Genomic DNA, 20,546 nt, shown 5'->3' with positions numbered 1-20,546 from the left:
GAAGAGCTTTCTCACGACGGATTTCCTCCAGTGTTTTCACATGGATCTCTCCCATCGGCTTAGCAGCCTTCCCTGTCATCATCAAGAAATGAGGAGAAGCACCAACATTTAAAGAGAGTCCAGCAATATTTTAAGTCTCCAAAATTTGTCAGAGCACTAAGGAAAACTCATCTTGAGCGTTCCCAATAATGCATCTTAGAACAATATCCTTAGAACAACATTCTCCTCCTCCTCTGAGCCACTTGTATTTTGAAGACCAGCCCTATCCAGAGAGAACTGCTACACAGAAATGCTGCTTTACTTTATTACTTTTTCAGACTGCATTTCAAATTCCTGCTCCTGGCAGTGGTTCTATTCTAATTGTACGTAACGGTTCACAGAAGCAGCTAAAAACCTCGACAAGGCACAAGTAGAAAATAAACACACACCTAGAGCCAGAGTTCTGATAGTGGCTGTCAGAAGAGCTTCAGCACTCAACCAAGAGGCGTCAGTTCTTTGTTTTCGTTTAAATTAGTTTGTAGGGATGTATGAAAGCAGTCCAAGTTCGTGGAAAGGACGGAGGAGAAAGCATATTTAAGATCTAGCTGTTACCTCTCTCAGTACTGGTCTGTTTAGGAGGTAATCCCAGCCTGTCCTTCAGAGACTTGGGAACTCGAACTGCAAAACAGAAAAAGAACGAATTAGGGAGGCTGCATAATGTCAACTTCAGGTTCACATTTCAAAACAAGACAGGAAAGGTAGCTTTGAATCCCAGTGATTACGACCTCAGCCAACATGCAAAAAGAAACATCACTGGAAAAGGACAAACAGAAAGACTAAATACGAAACCCAGGAATCCAATCCAGATGCCCGTTTAGTACCTGTCTCTCTCTTGGGTGCTTTGTCAGCATTTCCCGGAGCCTCTACCTTCTTCCCCAGCCTTTCAGCAAGGCTGCGCTTCACTGGAAGGCTGCCTACATCATCTTCAGAGAAAACAAGGAATATTGTAAGAACTTTTCTTTGCAGGAAGGTTTGAGAACAGTCAACAATAAGCTTCTCTTTTTCAAGCATATTTTCATAGAATTGCCTTTCAGCTGCTAAATGATTTTTTTTTTTTTTTTTCCATTTCTGCCGTCAACACAGATCTCCACTGCAATGTATTTTCCCTTCATACATCACAAATACTCTTTAATGCAGTCATATATAGAAGGCAGCACCTACGTAACAGCTCGTAAAAAGTTCTCACCCGCGGAGGCTTTCCGTTTTCCTTGTCTATCAGCAAGATCTACTCGAACCACAGGTTCCTCCCCTAAAACAAAAGGGAATTTTTTTTTCTATTTCACAGAAACCAGTAGCCAACAGAAATATTATCCTGTTAGCCCATGTCCAAAAAACCCTAGTCAGACACTGTTTTGACAGCTAGACCACACAAACTCATATTTTAACTATAATTAACATGGAAAAAAAATATTAATAGTCTCAGTGCTTGCTTCAAATTCCAGCTGAGATAGTAGAGAGTGAATCTGAGTCTGCTTGACACCTATACTTTGTGCAGAACAAAGCTGCATAAGCAAGCAGAATATTCTTAGGTGCAAATGCTGAGAAATATTCCTTTCTAAGGTGAATGTCTACAAGTAAAAGTACTTCCACACTTTTTTCCCTTTAAAAGGCATTTGCACAGCTCTAAACAATTTATACACAAACTCCTGTCATACTGTGTCCACACCTGCCACTGTACGCCTCTTTAATGCTTCAGAAATTGCTTCTTATATAGCACTGGCTTCTACAGCTCGCTCTTCTCGTTACTCTTCTGTTTTTCAGTTACCCCCCTATTGGCATACTGACACTTTTTTTTTTCTCCTGCCACTGCACTTAACCTGAGCACCAAATCTTTCCAGTACAACCAGGGACTTTAAGCATAAAAGCACGTTTTGAACAGAAGGCAGCACCAGAAGGCTAACATGGGTGAATTGTTTTAATTATTGCTTAACCCTCCAGTTTAGGAGTAATGAAATCAAAACAAAAGCATTCATTATTACCTTTCTTGGAAGACACTGTCACAGTTCTCACCACTGTCCGGACATTTTCCTCTTCTGGAGCAGGAAAAATCATAGAATCAACGGGACGAAGAGAAGATCTTGAAGAACCTTCTGTTCAGAGCAACCAAAACATAAGGAAGTTTACCCAACGTAAAAAACTATCACAAAGAACAAAAAACTTTAAATGATTTGTTACTGTCAAAAATACAGCAAGCAGAGCATGTAAAGAAGAGAGGTGACTAATTTGCCTCTGGTTGCCCTTTGGACTCCCATTTAGAATACCAGCTGGCTGAGAATCAGGTTGCTTTATGCCCCCAGCTAAAAATGGAAGTCTGTCCCTCAAGCAGCTCCCAGTCACCATCACCTGCCGTGAACAGGATAAGAAAGTAGGCAATATTAACTCACCACCGTGTCTCTTATTTTTTTCCTTCATCTTCTGCCATTTGATTTCCTCAAGTGTTTTTATTCCAAAATTCAGATTGCCCTCTGAAAACAGGAAACAGTTCATGAGACAGGCTTAGAGGCACTCACTGAGGACCACAGGTCCTCAGGCTTCTTAGCGCTCAGGAACTTTCTGAAGTATTTCGAATAAAGCCTGTCAACACTCCTCACAAGTGAAAGAGCCATAGAACCAATGGCATTTTGCCCCTCCTTTCATCCTTCAGGGTTCAAAATGTAGTTTTAATTTTAATCCATTTACACAATATTAGATCCCTCTATCGTTAGATATGGCTTATCAACAGTGGTTGCAAGGCTGCACGTGCAGCCATTTAAACTCCATGCTGTGGCCCTGTTTTGTTCTCCAAAAGTAAAGAAAAGGAGTTCACCTTTCTGACCCAATGGGCACATGATGGTATTAATGGCAGAAATGAGATCATGGAAATAACCGACTCCATTCAGCACCCCTACATTTTGTTGTGTTTTTACACCACGCTGCTTTTGACTTAACTGTCAAGTTCTTCTGATTTATCCTACTAAGGTGCTGGCATACCTTGTTTAGTAGTAATAGAACTGCCTTTCCGAGTGGAAATCACCCGTAATCCATTTTTGCCTTCCGCAGCTGGATGCTGGACGGGAGTTTTAGTTTCTTCTCCTTCCTCAGAAAGTTGGTCTGAAGGGGAAAAATCGATTCAGTTATGCATAGACCAGGTTGGTCATGATTACGTAGCTCATGCAGTGACACTTCAGCCCATGGTTCATATAAAAAACTTTGTTGCTGTTTTGTTTTGTTTGTTTGTTTGTTTGTTTGTTTGTTTTTAAACAGCTACACTGACCTGATGAACTCCTAAGTAGAATACACTAGGACAAAACATCTAGGACTCTAGATTCTCTCTGCAGCTTTAACTACTACACAACACATTGCTCTTCAGACAGAAAAAAGAAATTTCCTTCCTAGTTTCACATAGAACTTTACACAAAAGACCAGCTAAAGCCAGGAGTGGTTCTAAGCTTTCCTCCAACGTTTCAGCTTCTGTCCACTGACTGCCAGACAAAGCCACCAGGGACCTGGCCAGACTGCCTGCCCTATCGCTAGTCAGACCTCAGGTCATCTGTGATTTATACACTCATTTACAGCACAGATTCCTTCCAAGAACCAAAGATTTAACACATTCATTTACAGCACAAATTCCTTCCAAGAACCAAAACATGCTCACCATCATCATCTTCATCATCATCTGCAGCATTGATTACAACTGGAGGGTGTGTAGGGCTTGGGACATTTTCAGAGTTTTCCACTTTCGTCACCCCCTTAGCTGTGGAGAGGGATTTGACTGGACAGAAAGTTTGTTTTGCTGCAGTGACATCTGAGCCACTTTCAGATCATCGTCCGCGCACTCAGGCGGACTTGGCAGTGTAGCTAGAGGAAGAGGAGGATCATCGGTAATATGGCAGTTTAAAACTTTGACCACAATGCAAAGAGATGGTAGCAAAGGCAGATAACCCGCACAGACAACGAATTCAGCATCTCCTTTTGCCCATCCCATCACTGCTTACACCGTGAACAATGATTTCCCTTCCAACAACAACACATCTCCCTACCACCCAGCAAAAGCGGAAACAACAGGAAGCAAACTGCAAGGCAAACATCACACAAAGCAAAGAGAAGCTGAGCACGAAAGCAGAAAACAAACACCAGCAGTACACTCGGTGCAGTACACCTATGACTGCAGACCTTTTCCTGCCCTCACAAATGAACAGTTACCTGACGCCCCCTACAGGATTGGCACCCACTAAGTAATACTCAAAATTAATTCTTCAGCGCTTAAAGAAAAAGGACCTAAACTCACTCTTGCTTGGTGGTAAGAATTGTCCATCGATGTAACGTCCCTTTGCATGATGAAAAGCACAGTTGGCTTTCTGACAGCCTCCCGGCTGGTTCTCCCAGTAGCAAGGAATCTCACTGCGCTTTTTCTGAAGACAGAAAGAAAGAAAAGCTCGTGATAACATGCACCTGAGGCTTGCAAAGAGATGCACAGCTCCAGATCGTGACAGCTGTCACAACACAGTGCTGAAACAGCATTCCAAAGGTCAGTTTCTCAGTTAAGTGTAGTATTTCTGGGCATATTCACAAAGTTTGCATAAGCTGTAACCACTATGCACATTTAGTTTGGTCATCACTCAGTTTGAGAAGACAGGCACTCTCAGACATCACTTGAGGGCGGCTTAAACTAATACACCTAGGATTATACTAGGATTATTCAGAGGGAAAAAGAACATCTGAAATTGCCTAGGTTAACCCTGTCTAGAACTACTTCTTGGAGACTTAGTTCTGCTGCACCTTTAACTTTCCCCACTTCCTACCCCAGGCAGCTACAACAGCGTTATCTGAAGGACTGTGGGTCAGAAGACACCTGATAGTTCATTATCAAGCCTGCTCCCATGAGGATAGAACAGCCTGTTTATTACCCCCCTGCTCCAGCACGTTTTAGCAGTCTATTTAACAGCTATTCTGCATCTCTTGAGAAAACTGTCAGCATCTAATAAAAAAAAATAAACAAATATCTTGCTAAGACATACCTAAGGCATTGATTTTATTTCCCTCTGCTTCCTCCCACCCCCTCTCTTGGTAACAGAAACCAGTATGATTTTGAAGCAAACAAATCTATCCTGCAAAAGCGCAATCAGTACACCTACGGCACTGAAAAATGCTTTTGTGGATTTATTTTGAGAACACATTGTTAGGCACTCACGTCAATTTCCATGTGTCTGAATCGGCAGACATTCCTGAAACAACGACCCTCCTGCCACAGCTTGCAGACCGTCTCATTGCCCAGAGCAGCTTCGCAGTGGCGGTAGGCACATTTGTCTCCCTGGAACCAAAAGGAAACCAACAAGGAAAATAGAGTACAGCCTCAAAAATGGCCATGCTGCTGCCTAATGGTGCTACAACTGAATTCACAATCTATCTGGTTCTCAAGTTAACCAAAGACCAGTGTGCTTCCTCCTCCTAATCTACTCCTTCCTGAAAAAAGAGGAGAAAAAAGCAAAGCAAAGGAAAGCCAGCCATACCTTGCTACAGGTAGAATAGAAATAGAAGTAGCAATCGTCTCCTTGTTTAGACATGCCGACGAGTTCTGCTAACAAGCTCGGGTTCTCTCCACAGGGACTTCCTCTGCTCTTGGAGAGAGCTGTCTTCACCCTTGCTTGGGCTGAAAGTCTTCTACTGGCTTGTGATCAGTGAAATCTTCTTTTTAAAAGTAACCCGAAAGAAAGTAACAAGTGAAAAATAATGAGGAACAAACATTTTTCCAGCTTTCTTCAGTTAATCAAATCAAGTTATCAGTCTCTCAAAGAGAGCAAAGCCTTGAAATCAGCTGTTACATGAACTAACTAAATATTAAAGTTCTGTAAAGCTGCCAGGAGCTTTGTCAGCAAGCGTTCTCTTCCACATCCTCAATAATATGACCTGGAGCACATCTGGAAGCCTGAAAACGGAGTCACTCCTTAAAAAACCACCTGATGATACATGCAAGTCAATAATCAACTATGGCTACAAATAACTTCTCTAGAACACAGTAAGGACGCATTAAACAGCACGTTCCAGGCCCTGTGGGTCTTCGATTTCACCTACCTGGACAACCTCAGCAAAGTTATCGATCTTCAAAGGCTTCCAGTTAACTGCTCCTGTAGGCCGAACCAAGACTGAAGCCGTGAATTAATAATAAAGGGGTAGGAAGAATTTTCCTCCTCACTTTGCCAAGGGAACCTCTCATCCACAATTCAAACAAAGGATGCGCTTTTAAACAGCTTATAACTAAGAGAGGAAGCAAGTCCATTTGAATGCTCTCTCAGACTGGATGCAGCCACGGTTAGTTAGCTCTTCAAAAAAATAAAAAACAAAAACCAAAACAAAACAAAAACAAAAAAAAAACAGCGCATTTAGAGATGAACTCGTGATTCAAAGTGGCTGCAAAAATGAGGCTCCATCTTCCACAGCCGGACAATTTAACTTTTTTTTTTTTTTTTTTTTTAATTTAAAATTCAGCATGTTCCAATCTCTGGTCTTCAAGATTTCTTCACCTATTAAGAAAACACAAAAACCTTTCCCCGTCTTTATTACCTGTACAGCAAAAAACATACCAGTGCATCTAAATCCACAGATGTGCATACGCATACACACATCTGTGTTTATACACACACGAGGAGGGAGTGAGAGAAAGTTAGCGAGAGCGACACTGAAAATCAGAATTTTTGCCTTTTCGACACAGAGAGCGCGTAAAAATTCTCTCATTTTGAGGGAACTAGAAAAAAATGGAGGCTCTGCAAAAGATTTTGATGAGTATGCCTTCGAGGCCGATGCTTTGTAACATGAGGGATCTGGGGGCCAGCACACAAATATGCATACGGATGTACATGCATACAGGATAAACATATCTATACACACAAGCGTGCACAGTAGATGTTGTATGATCTCCATATCGAGAACAACTCGTAGCCCTGATCAGACATGTAGAGTTGCAATCAATTAACAGCAGCAAGACAGCAGATCAAGGGTACAGCAAGCTTTGAGAGGCAGGGGAATGCTCACTTTGCCAGTGGCACGGCTGCATGATACCAAGGATTTTGAATTACTTTGATTTTTTGGAAGCAATTTGGTTTTTCTTTCTGCGCTGTAGCTGTGGTGGTTTTACCGTGCTGGGCAGCTAAACCCCACAACCGCTCTCTCACTCCCCCTCCTTTAGATGAGGAGGGGGAGAAGTAAAGCAAAGAACAACTCACGGGTTGAGATAAGGATAATTTAATTAAAGGGAAAAAATTATAATAATTAAATAAAGACTACCATGAACTAAACAATTTAACTAAGGGGAAATAAAAAGGGAAAGGGGAGGGGAAAAGGAAAAATAAAAAGAAGGGAGGAAAACAAACAAACAAAATAAATGAAGGCTATATGGAAGTGCAGAGGAAAGAAATTACTCTCTACTTCCCACAAATGAGCCATGATTGACCACGTCCTTGAAGCAAGGCCTCAACGCACGCAGCCGGTGTTCGAGAGGAGGACCGACGTTTTCCCAACGAGAGCCCACCCCTCCCCTCTTCTTCCTGTTTCCACCTTTTATTGCTGAGTGGGACATCACATGGTATGGAATATCCCTTTGATTGGTTTAGGTCAGCTGCCCTAGTGATGTTTCTCTCCTCACCTTTTTGCCCACCCCCTAGGAGGGTTAGAGAAAGGCCCAATGCTGTGCCACTGCTGCTCAGCAGTACACACAACACTGGGGTGATAACACTGCTGTTCCAGCTACAAGTACAGAGTACGGCACTGTATGGGCTGCTGCAGGGAAAGTAAACATTCCAGCCAGACCCAGTACAGTAGCAAATACCACAGGTTTGCCATCACGTGCTGTTCCCTAATCCATATATCCATCATCAGCCATTGCTGCAGGATCATGAAAGGTTAGAGAAGACGACTTAGGTCCAATTTAACAGCCAATGAGTTTTCGATGAGCAGAGCTGCAACAGATTTTATTTCGCCACAAGCATTTTTTTTTCTTTTTTTCTGATATGAAGTCAGAAATTTTGATTTTTTTTTTTTTTAAAGACACTAAATGTCACAAAACCTGCAACCAGACCAGATAAAGTTCAATTCAGAGTGATTCTGAATCCTTTCATTAAAACGCTGCACATTTCTGTGCAAATTATTTCTGACTCTTCTGGACAAAAGTGGATGAAATAGTTCTTACAAATTAATAATAAAAGGTTGGAAGCTTTTACTCACACAAACACTAGTGAATTTTCCAGGAAATATTGTTTTGGCAGGGAATTTTCCCAAATCTAAAATAAAGAGAGGAAAAGTTGGGTTCTCATATTAGTTACTGCTTTTGACTGCTGGACAAAGGGAATAAAAACAGTAGTTAAGTGCAAGGTTTCCTTCTCTTCTTTAGTATGGGTAGGAATCGTCACTTCGGACCTTTAGCACCTTCAGAAACACACCCAGTGCCATGCAGGTTCCTCTGCAGCTACTTCTAACAATTACTGGTGCTCCTTAGCATGGAAGTTTGACTCAAAACACTCTCCAGATTTAGCTCTTTTGACTGCCCAAGGAGCTCATCATTTTGCTTGTTGCCTTCCATTTTCCTGAACACACCGGGAACGCTGTTCAGAATCTGAATGGATCTGGTCTAAGGAATGGGAAGAAAGCAAAACCAACGATACCTTGCAGTATTCCAAATTCCAAAAAAGCAGTCTCATTTTAAAAAGGACCTCAAAAGCTTTTTTTTTTTTTAAACTGACATCTGCCAACATAGCAATCCAAGCGCTAAACCAACTGAAGTTGCCCCTGAAAGCCTGAATAAAAATGAGTAACTCTGGTGCACTCAGCAGGTCTGTAATAGAAGTTGGTAAGGGTTTTAGATTTCTTTTTTTTTTGCTCCAGGGTGCTGGTAAAATTTTTGCATTAAGAGATTTTGAACCTTTTGTACCAAAGAATTAGAGATGCGCTACAGTGCCAGTAGCTGGGGGTCTGGAAATACACACCAACAAGTGTCATAAGCTTTGCCTTTGCTGAAGGAAGATGAATACTACAAAGAAAATCTGTCTAGTTTGTTTTACAGGCTTGTCTTTCTCAGTACGGAACAAACTGACCTCCCTGGTCTAACTTTGCAGTGCCTATTCTGCCTTTGTCCTGCAGAGAAGAGCAAGAAAGGAACAAATCTATTTTTGCACCCCAAAAACGCATTAGAGGAGGATTATCACACCCACCTAAGGGTACTTCCTTGTTTGTTTATAAAGCACAAAGCATTTCTCTTGGACAGTCTCTGTTGCTGGCCTCTTTTGTGCCTTCCATTTATAATAAAGATATTAAGATGCTTACCCCTTGCTTGTTTTTTTTTTTTTTTTTTATTTGTTTGTTTTTGTTTTTTTTAAAGAACAGTGGAAGTGGAGAGTCGGATGACAAGCAAGAACAAACACTAGAAACTCCTTGTTCTGCCCCTGCTTTTTAATCACCCAGCATCACCCCGGCTGCAAAACAGCCTCTGCTGATTTACCTGCTTGTTAAAGCACCCCACAGGCTGCAAGTGCGGTGTGCTAGGTGTCAAGTTATATTTAACGGTGCACACGTAACCATTCATCTTCCCACAGTCGAAGCACAGAACAGCCTCTTGCTAACACAACTCATCCCTGCTGCTGCAAGAAACCTCATGGCCTGCAGGAAAACCTCAAGCTAAGAGTTCCAAAGCAAAAGCAGAAAACGCATCATTTGTACTCTTTCTATTTGAGGGAATTCTAGCTGCTAAATGCTGCCTACATCTGAGGGCACGTTCTGAGGCTGCCGGGAAGGACACTCAACACCCACTGACAGCAGGAGTGCAAAGATGCCAGCCAAGAAGGCAAAGGTTAGAGCTGAACGCTGCCTCAGCTTCCTCCAGCAGCCAGCTGGGGGTCACCTTTCACCACGCTCTCTGAGACTCGGAGCCCCGAGTTACCGCAGCCGCCACGTACAGCTGCTCCTTGCTGGCCCAAACTATTTGAAGAGTCTTCAGACTTCAGGGACCTGTTTTACGACAGCCTCAAGATCAAATTCATCTGTTCCTGAAGGCGCTGATCGTCCTGCTGTTTCTGTAGCTGTCAAAGAACAATCCTGAACTGAGGCACTCGTCTGATCAAACAGTGCTTCGGCACAGATTTGTCTTTAGCTTGACACATCAAGGTGAAGAGGAATCGATTCTTGCAAGCAACCTCTCAAGCAGGGATCTAATAAGGTGACCAAAACGACAGATCTGTTGTGCAGATCTGAGCACGTCACTCTGCAGGGAATCACTTTCAAGCCTAAGATGTTTCACCCATCTCCCTGCCCCAGAGCGACACAAGGAAAGCTCTTAAGCAATTGCTAGCCTCTCCTCAGTGCTCACGAGTCCCAAATCACTAATTTTACAATATATAAACCATGGCAGCTGGCACCTAGATGGCACACGGTGACACTGCACACGTTGGCAGTGCTGTCAGGAGCTGGAAAGTCAGGGGTGAGGGGGTTAAGGGAAAACCACACATCAGTTTAGCAACTTGGCTCCCGTAGGATACTTCCTACGGCAGGAGTTTTAGCAAAGTCCCTCCCTCAGAGGGACCTGCTGGCTAATTAAAACAGGACTTCTGCTGGAGCAGTCAGAAGGCAGCAGGGTATCAGGAGATATCCAGTGGGCATCACCGTCAGCCTGTGGCAGTTTGGGGTCCAGGTATCAGTGGTTATGCGTGGTTTTCTCTGCTTCACTTTCTCCAAAGCTGTGAAAAAATAGTTCTTTTACAGCACTGTACAGTCACACGTTACGGATGGAACCAGCTGCATCAACTTCCAGTACGACGGTGTTGGAAAAAGGTGCCTTTGGTGGTCAGGAGCACAACAGCTCTGGTGAGGTGTTATTTAAGTGTGTTCTTACATCTGAGTTTCCTCATAGCAGTATGTAGCTGAGGGGGTCCAGGTTTCCCAGGTAAGATTGATGTTTTTTCTCCTACCAAGCACCAGCTCAGTATACAAAGCTCTGTTAATAACACCCAAGCGTGTAGATGTTAAACTGAAACTGCTTTTAAACCTATTTGTTGTTACGAAAATAGCTTAATACACCATCTTCACAGGGTAAAAATTCACATGGAAGGACAAAAAAACCCAGAAGCGCTTCCTGAGCTTCAGTTTACCAACAGCACCATCGGATTTAGATCCTGGCCTGGCAGCCAGGATGCAGGGTCTGTAAGCATTGCTGCGATGTGCAAGTGCCAAGGCAGGTTTCTGGCCTGCCCTGAATAAAATACCTTTTTTTTTTAATACAAACAGCGTGCCAGGTACGCTGTAATGCCAATGTGCCAGCTCAATAGAGGATGTCAAACAACAGAGGCGTTTATCCTAATTTCTGGCATGAAAACACTTTTAACAGCATTCTTTTCATGAAGAAAACCCTCTCTATCTTCTCGAATGCTCCAGGATCTGCTGCACCTGCAGGAGCCGCGCTGGTACAACCCACATCTTTGCCAAATCTTTTCAATAATTGTGCTTTACCTCGGCAATGTTGAGGTCACTCCTCTTCCTCCTCCAGCTGAGCAAGCAGCTCGCTGGCTCTGCCACACCGCAGGTGCGGAAGCGAAAGCTGGGAACACAGGAGTCAAACTCTCAGTGCTCACAAAGCCACCAGGGCAGAGGGCTGACACAGAGGCACCCCGGATCCGCTCTCCCTCCCCGCTGCGAGGCTCGCAGCAGCCCCAACCCGAAGCACACACAATGCTTCGCATGGTGATGTCACCGCTGATTCTGAGTCCCCACGTGAGGATCTGCTTCACCACTCTCAACGTTGGTGTTGGTTTTTGATTTTTGTTTTTTTTTTTTTTCTTTTAAACATTCTCAGCTTATGGGAAACCATCAGGTAAACCACAGATCGCTAGGGAAGAAGGCCCACACGAGGGAAGTCCGTGCTTTTCTTCCAGGCAGTGGCACGTGCTTTAACACGCCGCGTTCGACAAAGCAGCTCTCCCCGTTTTGCTCAGTGGCAACAGGCACGACTGCAACGCACACAGGTGTAGGCAGCACCTGCAGGTCCCAAACCCTTAACCCGTTTTTAGAGAGCACCAATTTTTTAAGTAGTGCTTTTCCCTTAATCCATGACCCCTTCTTTCCTTTATTTCTATCGGGTGGCTCTCCTCCATTTTCCTCCTCAGTGTCTGAGCAGACACTGGGAATCGTTTCCGGAGGAAGGGCACGGCTGAAGCTCCTCCATCTACTCTCCGAGAAAAGAGAGTATGTTAAAGAATACATCTTTCCTTTCTTTTCCCTTTTTTAAATACAATTTCTGAAATCAATGCTGCGGCCTGGCAGCAAATACCTACGGGACTAAAGGTGATTCCTCATCCCCACTGTAACGTTGTAGTTAAACTCCCAACGAACCCATCTCCCCAGGAAGCGGCCATTTGAGATGGGAAGGGGCAGAGCAAGAGGAAGCTCTCCTTAGCCTAGCTCTTCCCCCAACACCACCTCGCCACCCAGCACCAAATTCAACTCACCTGCTCCTCCCGATCACTCGAACGGGCGTCCGACGCTGGCACACGCCGCAGCGGTGGTTCTGACGTGCCTTAAATCACCTCTCCGCAGAATATCTCGGGTCTGTACGCTCAAATAACGCAGTATTTGAGAAATAACGCCCAGAGCTCACACTCTGAGTGCAGCCCAACAGCACCGAAGCACCGGTAGGCTAAACATTCCAAACCTGGCAACAAGGCTGACCCAAGCAACAGCACGGAACCCTTCTGCACCTTCAGCGTGGACATCAGCGTAAGGAAACACAGACCTCCTCGATCCAAATTTTAAGCGAGAAACGCAAAAGGTCACCCAACCGGCTTGTTTTCAGCAAGCTAAAGGAGAAATTAAGGCGACAACCGGGTGCATCCAGAGTTAGTCAGATCCTGAAGGCAGTTCCTTGGGGGAACGGAGGAGCAACGCGCCAGATGAGGGCTGCCTTACAGCGCACCCCTTGGAGGCACTGCTACGGAAGGAAGGCAGAAGGTTGGAACTCGAAAGAACTCGCAAGGCGCCCGTTAAGGGGGAAATCTTTCATTTTTTTCTCAGCAGAACCTCCCCTCTCCCTCCCCCCCCCCCCCCCCCATGAAGGCAGACCGGGGACTCTTTGCTTCCTTAGGGAGAGGGCAGGGACGGGGCAGGGTGGTGGGACAGATGGCCAGAGGTTCGGATGGACGGACAGACAGCCGGACAGAGGGCCCAGCAAGGCCTGACGAAGGGCTCAGGAGCGGGAGGGAAGGGCAGGGCGAGGGGAAAGGCAGAGAAGTACAAATCTCTTTTTCCTTGTGATAACTTTTCTTGACCAAAAAACACGATTGTGAATGAGGCAAAATGAAAGATGTAACATGGGGACGTGCGGATACTCACGATGATGCAGCCTTCTATCCGCATGTTCACCTGCTCATAGAGCCACACCTGGATCCTCGACCTCTGCAGAACGAAGGAGGAGAGTAAGTCGGGCCACAAACACTGAGCACTTTTGTTCTCTCATGTGTTCAGAAATACCTGCTAGCCACAGCCACGACAGCTCCCAAACGCTCCGAGGAGCAACTCTCAGGGGCAGTTCCAATGTGCAATCTGACATTTGAGCGTTATACCATCGGGTGAATACTACACGTTTGGTGAAGAACACGTTTCCAGTCACAAGGGAACACCCCTGCACGCCCGGCTACACGAGGGGGAAATGCCGGGCTCCTTGTGCCCACCAGCACACCGCACAGCTCTCCATCCCCCACAAACCCGTCCCGGGACACAGCCAGGAGCCGAAAACTCACCGAGGGGAATCCCCAGACCCTCCCCACTCCCCCCACACTCCCCAAATCCCCATCCCCGCCCCCTCCCCGCGGTACTCACGTTCTGCAGGTAGCGGAAGATGAGGTTCTGGGGCGCTGCGTTAAGGGCTCAGCACGGGGACGACAGTTCCGGGCTCGGGACAAGGCCCCAAACCCCACAGCGAGGCCTCAGGGCCCCGCGACAAGGCCTCAAGGCCCGGGCCGAGCCCCCTGAGGTCCGAGCCGCCCCCCACCCACCTCCCCGGCACCCCCCAGCCGCAGGAAGGATACGATGGGCTGCACCATCACCTTCTGCACCTTCTGGCCCTGCCCGCGGTACGCCATGGCTGCTGCCGCCTCGCCGCTCCCGCTCCCAGCACCGCAGGCAGAAGAGGCGAAGGCTGATGGTAGAACAGGGCTTCTTGGGGTGAAGGGAAAGCGAGGGCAGGTGGGCGCAGTCTCTGAGCTCTCCTCCTCCTGAGTTTGCTTTTTCTCCCCCATTTCTGAGCCGCCAGAAGTCCCCGTGAAGTCCTTCGGCACGATGAAGGCCTGCGTGAGCTCCAGCAGCAGTTTCGTCGGCGGAGGTTTTCCCTGGTGGGGCCGGGGCGTCACAGCACACACACACACACACACACAGAGACGCGTGGTTTTGTCCAAACATTAAGTATTTACAACAAATTCGACAAGCGCTTTTCCTCTGCCAGCAGCAAATGCCTGAGGGCCCCCACAGCTTCACAAATCATAGCGGGAAGTGCCTACCGTGCCGCGAAAAGTTCGGAAAATAATTCAAAATTGATCTGCTAGGGGAAAAAAAACGATGGCTGGTGGCAGGGTACACAATACACCCGAATCTCAGCTCTGTCCTCCGCAGGGTCAGTGCCCACGCCCAAGTGCGATGCTGATGGCACCCGAACATTTGCTGTAGCAGGCAGCAGAGCCAGCAGCTCAGGGGAGCAACTTTTAAAACCAAGAGGCACTTAAACAACCCTTCATCGACCCTGTGACTGCGGCAGAGTCCCGACTGCTCGCCCCGGAGTCCTCACACAGGCAAAAAGCACCAACCAAAGCCTGGGGGAACTTTGGTATAGCACAAGAGAAGGGAGTGGGGGTAGTGGAGCCGCATGGCAGAGCTGCTGCTTTTCACCATTTGATCCTCCCTGATAATTGAAAGGAAGGCTGGGTGGGCTGACCCCCACCCCCATTCCTGGCAGCAAGTTTGGTCCACAACACACTGGAACAACGATTCTGCTCCCTCCCACCCCTACAGCTTCATCATCTGACATGGGTACAGTCAAAACAATGGCATACACGAGTAAAAGTCAAGAGTTGACATAGTAACTCCAGGATTTGGCTATCAACTGTCCGAGAAATCAGAACACCGAAGCTTCACAATGTGCCCAACATCGAGTTGTGCCAAGGGCGGAGGAAGGAAGAAGCTTTACATTTAAGCCTTCAGAGCATCGCTCCATCAGAAGATCGATTTGCAGCCACCATGGCGTGCCAATGGAGATCTTTCTGTGCCAAAAGAAGTGCTTTGTCCTCTCGATATCGAAGGTAACCACCTATAGTTACAGAATGGATGCACAAGACCTTAACTCTGACCAGCAGGGAAATTTAGGACAACTGAAGGCAGATCCTGCCAATTTCTACCACTTCGGACTGTGCTTTAAGTCTCATTGCAAAGCCTCAGTTAGAAAAAGGATCACCTCGGGGTATCCAACAAGAAGAACAGTTTTAATTTTTTTTTTTTTTTTAATTATACCCTAGGACTACGCAGTTCAACTGTCAATCATCTCGGAGAGTTCAAGGAGGAGGTCATCCTCGTCCTTCCCTGGGTCTAAGTCGATTTCGGCTTCCAGTCTGCCTCCTGAGATTTCCCAAAGTAGCTTCTCAAAATCTTCATCCGCAGATAAGGGCACGTTCCCTGTGGAACTCAGCCAGCGTGTCCGTGCCTCTTCTGGCTGGGAAGAAGCTGAGGTCGAGGTCTCGAGATCCATCTCCATCTGCTCCTCAAATCTTTCCGGGCTTCCAAGACGCACTTCAGGTCTTGGGAGAGCAAGAAAGAACAATCAGGATATGCCATTTCTTAACGGGAAATCCTTTTCCTGCAAACCGGCTCTTAAAACTGTAGGCAAGCCCTCCTATGCTTCAATCTTACACAGGGATTGTTATCAATCAACCCAGGGCTACATTTAGAGCCCGATGTGTTACCAGGTACATTTTTCAGTCTGGGGGTTTATCTGTGAAGCCAGGGCACCTGGAGTTGAGGTGGCATTCTTGAGGACCAAAAGGCAGAGGACACTACTCATCATCTATCACCTCACGAGGAAGTAGAACTTCACCTCATCCTCGTTCAGGTATTCAGACAACCCAAGAAGTCACCGGAAAGCTGTGCTGACTTGCAGCATTTCAAGAAAGCCTAATTAAGCAATCCTGCTAGCTGCTAGAAAGTGGTTTCAGGTGACTTATTCCTTTGATGGATTTTGGCTTCAATTATCTCAGAACCCTCATTTTTTCCCACATGTGACAGAACTTATGTTTCCCTGGGGATATACACTGATTAAGAAAAAGAACAAGTTGGGGTTGTCACCTGTTTTGGGGATTTTCTTCAAGTCTGATGGCTGGGACGTGCTCCGGCACGTCTGAAACACCCTAGAAAGCAGCAAAACAGTATTTATGACACATGGGTAAAAGATTCCTTAATAGCTTTTTCCTCCACACTGCTTCTCCTCTGGCATTGCGGAGCCGTGGCCAAAATACAAAACCAAGGTGCTCCTGAAGAAAGTTCACATTCACCTGGAGGTTACTCACGATCTGGTGTCTTTTAAGAACATGGCATTAATGGACAAAATCCCCCACACCAGAGAAATCACAGCATCAGAGTACCGGTTAAAGAGTGCCATTCATCTCATAAATACAGAAGGGTTCTACAAGCATCCTGGAGACAGCTACTGGATTTCTAAGGAAACAGAAGGCCTGCAGAACGTTTGAGTTTTCCACCTTTTCAAATAGAGGAGGGTAGAAATTTAACAAGGGATCCATCGCTGCATTAGCCCCTGGCCTTACCATGGCTGCTTTTCTGGCTGGAGGTCCCATCATGTCAGCATCAAAGGCAGTCTGTAGTTCCACAGCTGCTATGGCAGACGGGTAACTCCCAGGTGCCTTACGTTTCAGTGCCTTCTTCTTGGGGAAAGTGACTTTCCCACGCGAAGGCTTCGCAGATGTCATAAAGTTGGCTAGAGTAAAAGGAAGAGAGAACTGATACAGTCTTGCTCTGCCTCAGGAAAAATCCAGGTTCTCTTAATCATTTCCACAGTCCTTCTACACACTTAAATGCATTTGGCCAGCACAATTACACCGCCATTGCCTGGATTCTCAGGAATCTTTTCCACATAGTAAACTCTGTCTACCAACAAGCCATACAAAGGAACAAAGAAACCGAAGAGCTACAGTAAATAATAATCCAGGACAAGGGAAACCTCAGACACATAGCAATCCTAAGTGCAAGCTAGGTTCACAAATATAGACAGCTTTTATATTTAAAGTCCCGCTCCCGCTAGGAAAGGAAAAAGCAGCAGTTATAGTAGGACAAGAGTGTATGCAACTCTTGTACCAGCTTCCTCTCCCTTGCAGTGATGTCCCACAGTTAAGTTGTTCTACAAAGTCCACATTTGTAGTGTCATTTTCTAGTCTCCCGTTCCTTACCTAACATCTGGCTGGCAGGAAAAGAAACAAACTAAGAAAAAGAAAGTACACCCTTCGCTTCGTAGCACTGCGTGGCAAAATGCACCCAGCCAGAGTTACAGCATGAGAATTGTCATCTTCTGTCTGTATTTCAGAAGACAACCTAAGTAACTCTTAACCTTCAACACTTACTTTTAGCTTCCTGGCCCTGAAATTGAGCTGCCACTTTCCCTGCTGGTTCAGTATTAAAGAAGCCAGCAGTAGATTTGACAGCAGCTTCCTCCTGCCGAAGCTTCTCTTGTTGTTCTCTCTGTTGCCACTTCTCCCACCGTCTCTCTTCAAAGCTCTTCTCTGGACATTTACGAGTTCCACTCTGCTGAGTGGGCTAGAAGGAAAGAAAAGTAGTGCATGAGTAGGACAAAAAAAATAAATAAAATCCGTGGAGATTTCGTTAAGAAAATCTGATCAGCAATCCCTCCAAAATGGTCTTGATGTGGAACAGCATATTAATCTCGTTCAGGTTACTGTTGGTTTTTTTGTTTGTTTGTTTGTTTGTTTTTTTTCCCATAAAATTCTGCCTGTAACAAGAGCCATGCTTTACTATGGACGCAGTCTCACATATCTGCAATATCCACTATGGCAAGCTTCTTTAAACAGCTAGGGTGTTCTGCTGTACATCTATTTATCACATTCTTTTTAAGCAGCAGAAAGTCATACAAGTTCCCCTATACAGTATCCACTGACAGATTGATTTCCTTGAACACAGAACTCTGGCCTTCTGTATTAAATCCTTCATGTCTGACAGATCAAGTCAGTAAGAACAAAAAGAATTCCCTCCACGTTAACTGTGTAGATTTCAGCTGGTGCTAACAGGGTTTCTTTCTTGCTGTGGTATAAACAGACTGATTCCAAGTTTGAGGATTACAGAGTTGTCTGGAAATGCTGCTGGCGATAGGATTTAGACTGCACTGCAGCTCCTACCAGCTGCTGAAGGGTAAGAACACACTCAAGAGGGTGGCACACGGTGAGTAACAAAACTTGTCAGAATTATCAGAAATTGTACGAATGTATGTGTGTCTTCACAGAGGACTCACCTGTACATCAGGTCCAGAGGAAAGTTTAGGAAAAGGCCGGTTCAATTCCACTGCCTTCTTTTCTTCTTTTTCAGGTGCTTTAAAAAAAGACAAAAAAAAGTGTTGTCAACGGCAGAAATAAAGAAAGCTGGGTACTTGTTTCCTTTGTGCATTTATTTCCTTGTGTCCCATGAGAGAGAGAGAGAAAGGCTACAATGTGCAAGCCATTCAGCATTTATCCATGAAGCAGATCCTGAGCAAACTGAACTTGCTCAATATGGGAAGCACCTCACTGGGGCAGGCATTAAAGCATCTTATTACCTGTTAGTTTTGTGCTCCATAAAGATTTCTGCTCTGCTGGGGCAGGTCCGGGTTGTGCTGAGGGAGCTGGCACATCTCCTTCACTCTGCTGCATCCGCAGAGCTTTCTCACGCTTTATTTCTTCCAAGGTTTTAACACGCACTTCTCCTTCTGGCTTGACTTTTCCTGCCGGCTCCTTCGCCTGCCCTTTGCTGGGCCCGGACAGAGCGAGCTGCTTCTTGGACTCACCCTGAATTTTGCTCTTGCTATGGCATTCTCCTGCTTTTTTCTTCTCTTCTACCAAGCGATTATTCTTTTTTTCAGACAAGGCTTCAGAGAAAGTTTGCATGCGACCTGCACGAGCAGCTCTTGCCCCTGCGCTGGAATCTTCAGTTTTACCGTGCCCTTCAGCCTCGGCTTTGGCTTGAGGTTCGCGTCTCTGAAGAGCTTTCTCACGACGGATTTCCTCCAGTGTTTTCACATGGATCTCTCCCATCGGCTTAGCAGCCTTCCCTGTCATCATCAAGAAATGAGGAGAAGCACCAACATTTAAAGAGAGTCCAGCAATATTTTAAGTCTCCAAAATTTGTCAGAGCACTAAGGAAAACTCATCTTGAGCGTTCCCAATAATGCATCTTAGAACAATATCCTTAGAACAACATTCTCCTCCTCCTCTGAGCCACTTGTATTTTGAAGACCAGCCCTATCCAGAGAGAACTGCTACACAGAAATGCTGCTTTACTTTATTACTTTTTCAGACTGCATTTCAAATTCCTGCTCCTGGCAGTGGTTCTATTCTAATTGTACGTAACGGTTCACAGAAGCAGCTAAAAACCTCGACAAGGCACAAGTAGAAAATAAACACACACCTAGAGCCAGAGTTCTGATAGTGGCTGTCAGAAGAGCTTCAGCACTCAACCAAGAGGCGTCAGTTCTTTGTTTTCGTTTAAATTAGTTTGTAGGGATGTATGAAAGCAGTCCAAGTTCGTGGAAAGGACGGAGGAGAAAGCATATTTAAGATCTAGCTGTTACCTCTCTCAGTACTGGTCTGTTTAGGAGGTAATCCCAGCCTGTCCTTCAGAGACTTGGGAACTCGAACTGCAAAACAGAAAAAGAACGAATTAGGGAGGCTGCATAATGTCAACTTCAGGTTCACATTTCAAAACAAGACAGGAAAGGTAGCTTTGAATCCCAGTGATTACGACCTCAGCCAACATGCAAAAAGAAACATCACTGGAAAAGGACAAACAGAAAGACTAAATACGAAACCCAGGAATCCAATCCAGATGCCCGTTTAGTACCTGTCTCTCTCTTGGGTGCTTTGTCAGCATTTCCCGGAGCCTCTACCTTCTTCCCCAGCCTTTCAGCAAGGCTGCGCTTCACTGGAAGGCTGCCTACATCATCTTCAGAGAAAACAAGGAATATTGTAAGAACTTTTCTTTGCAGGAAGGTTTGAGAACAGTCAACAATAAGCTTCTCTTTTTCAAGCATATTTTCATAGAATTGCCTTTCAGCTGCTAAATGATTTTTTTTTTTTTTTTCCATTTCTGCCGTCAACACAGATCTCCACTGCAATGTATTTTCCTTTCATACATCACAAATACTCTTTAATGCAGTCATATATAGAAGGCAGCACCTACGTAACAGCTCGTAAAAAGTTCTCACCCGCGGAGGCTTTCCGTTTTCCTTGTCTATCAGCAAGATC

The 20,546-nt window shown here is 45.4% G+C and overlaps 2 protein-coding genes and 1 pseudogene across 3 annotated transcripts; all 3 read right to left on the bottom strand.

The window, feature by feature from the left end:
* Window positions 1-1,196: 1,196 nt before the first annotated feature.
* Window positions 1,197-6,143, bottom strand: LOC311428463 (zinc finger CCCH domain-containing protein 11A-like; annotated as a pseudogene). The gene is made up of 8 exons: window positions 6,091-6,143; window positions 5,529-5,703; window positions 5,210-5,329; window positions 4,307-4,430; window positions 3,674-3,876; window positions 3,010-3,129; window positions 2,424-2,504; window positions 1,197-1,288 (listed from the first exon to the last, which is right to left on the bottom strand). The product of its transcript is annotated as a zinc finger CCCH domain-containing protein 11A-like (transcript).
* A 6,966-nt stretch (window positions 6,144-13,109) lies between these two features.
* LOC311428445 (uncharacterized protein) lies at window positions 13,110-14,423 on the bottom strand. Its single transcript, XM_084539886.1, has 3 exons — window positions 14,076-14,423; window positions 13,867-13,893; window positions 13,110-13,443 (listed from the first exon to the last, which is right to left on the bottom strand). Exons 1-3 carry the CDS (start codon window positions 14,283-14,285, stop codon window positions 13,129-13,131), a joined length of 552 nt encoding a protein of 183 aa, XP_084396012.1. The 5' UTR covers window positions 14,286-14,423; the 3' UTR covers window positions 13,110-13,128.
* Window positions 14,424-14,428: 5 nt separating this feature from the next.
* LOC311428443 (zinc finger CCCH domain-containing protein 11A-like) lies at window positions 14,429-20,246 on the bottom strand. The gene is made up of 8 exons (XM_084539884.1): window positions 20,143-20,246; window positions 19,874-19,939; window positions 18,863-19,354; window positions 18,563-18,639; window positions 17,661-17,853; window positions 16,851-17,020; window positions 16,375-16,436; window positions 14,429-15,830 (listed from the first exon to the last, which is right to left on the bottom strand). The coding sequence occupies exons 3-8, from the start codon at window positions 19,335-19,337 to the stop codon at window positions 15,563-15,565; spliced, it is 1,245 nt and encodes a 414-aa protein (XP_084396010.1). The 5' UTR covers window positions 19,338-19,354; window positions 19,874-19,939; window positions 20,143-20,246; the 3' UTR covers window positions 14,429-15,562.
* Between the last annotated feature and the right edge of the window lie 300 nt (window positions 20,247-20,546).

The sequence above is a fragment of the Aythya ferina genome, assembly GCF_964211825.1.
Source record: "Aythya ferina genome assembly, contig: HAP1_SCAFFOLD_81, whole genome shotgun sequence".
Classification (NCBI taxonomy): Eukaryota; Metazoa; Chordata; class Aves; order Anseriformes; family Anatidae; genus Aythya; species Aythya ferina.
This window is presented reverse-complemented; position numbering and strand designations above follow the sequence as displayed.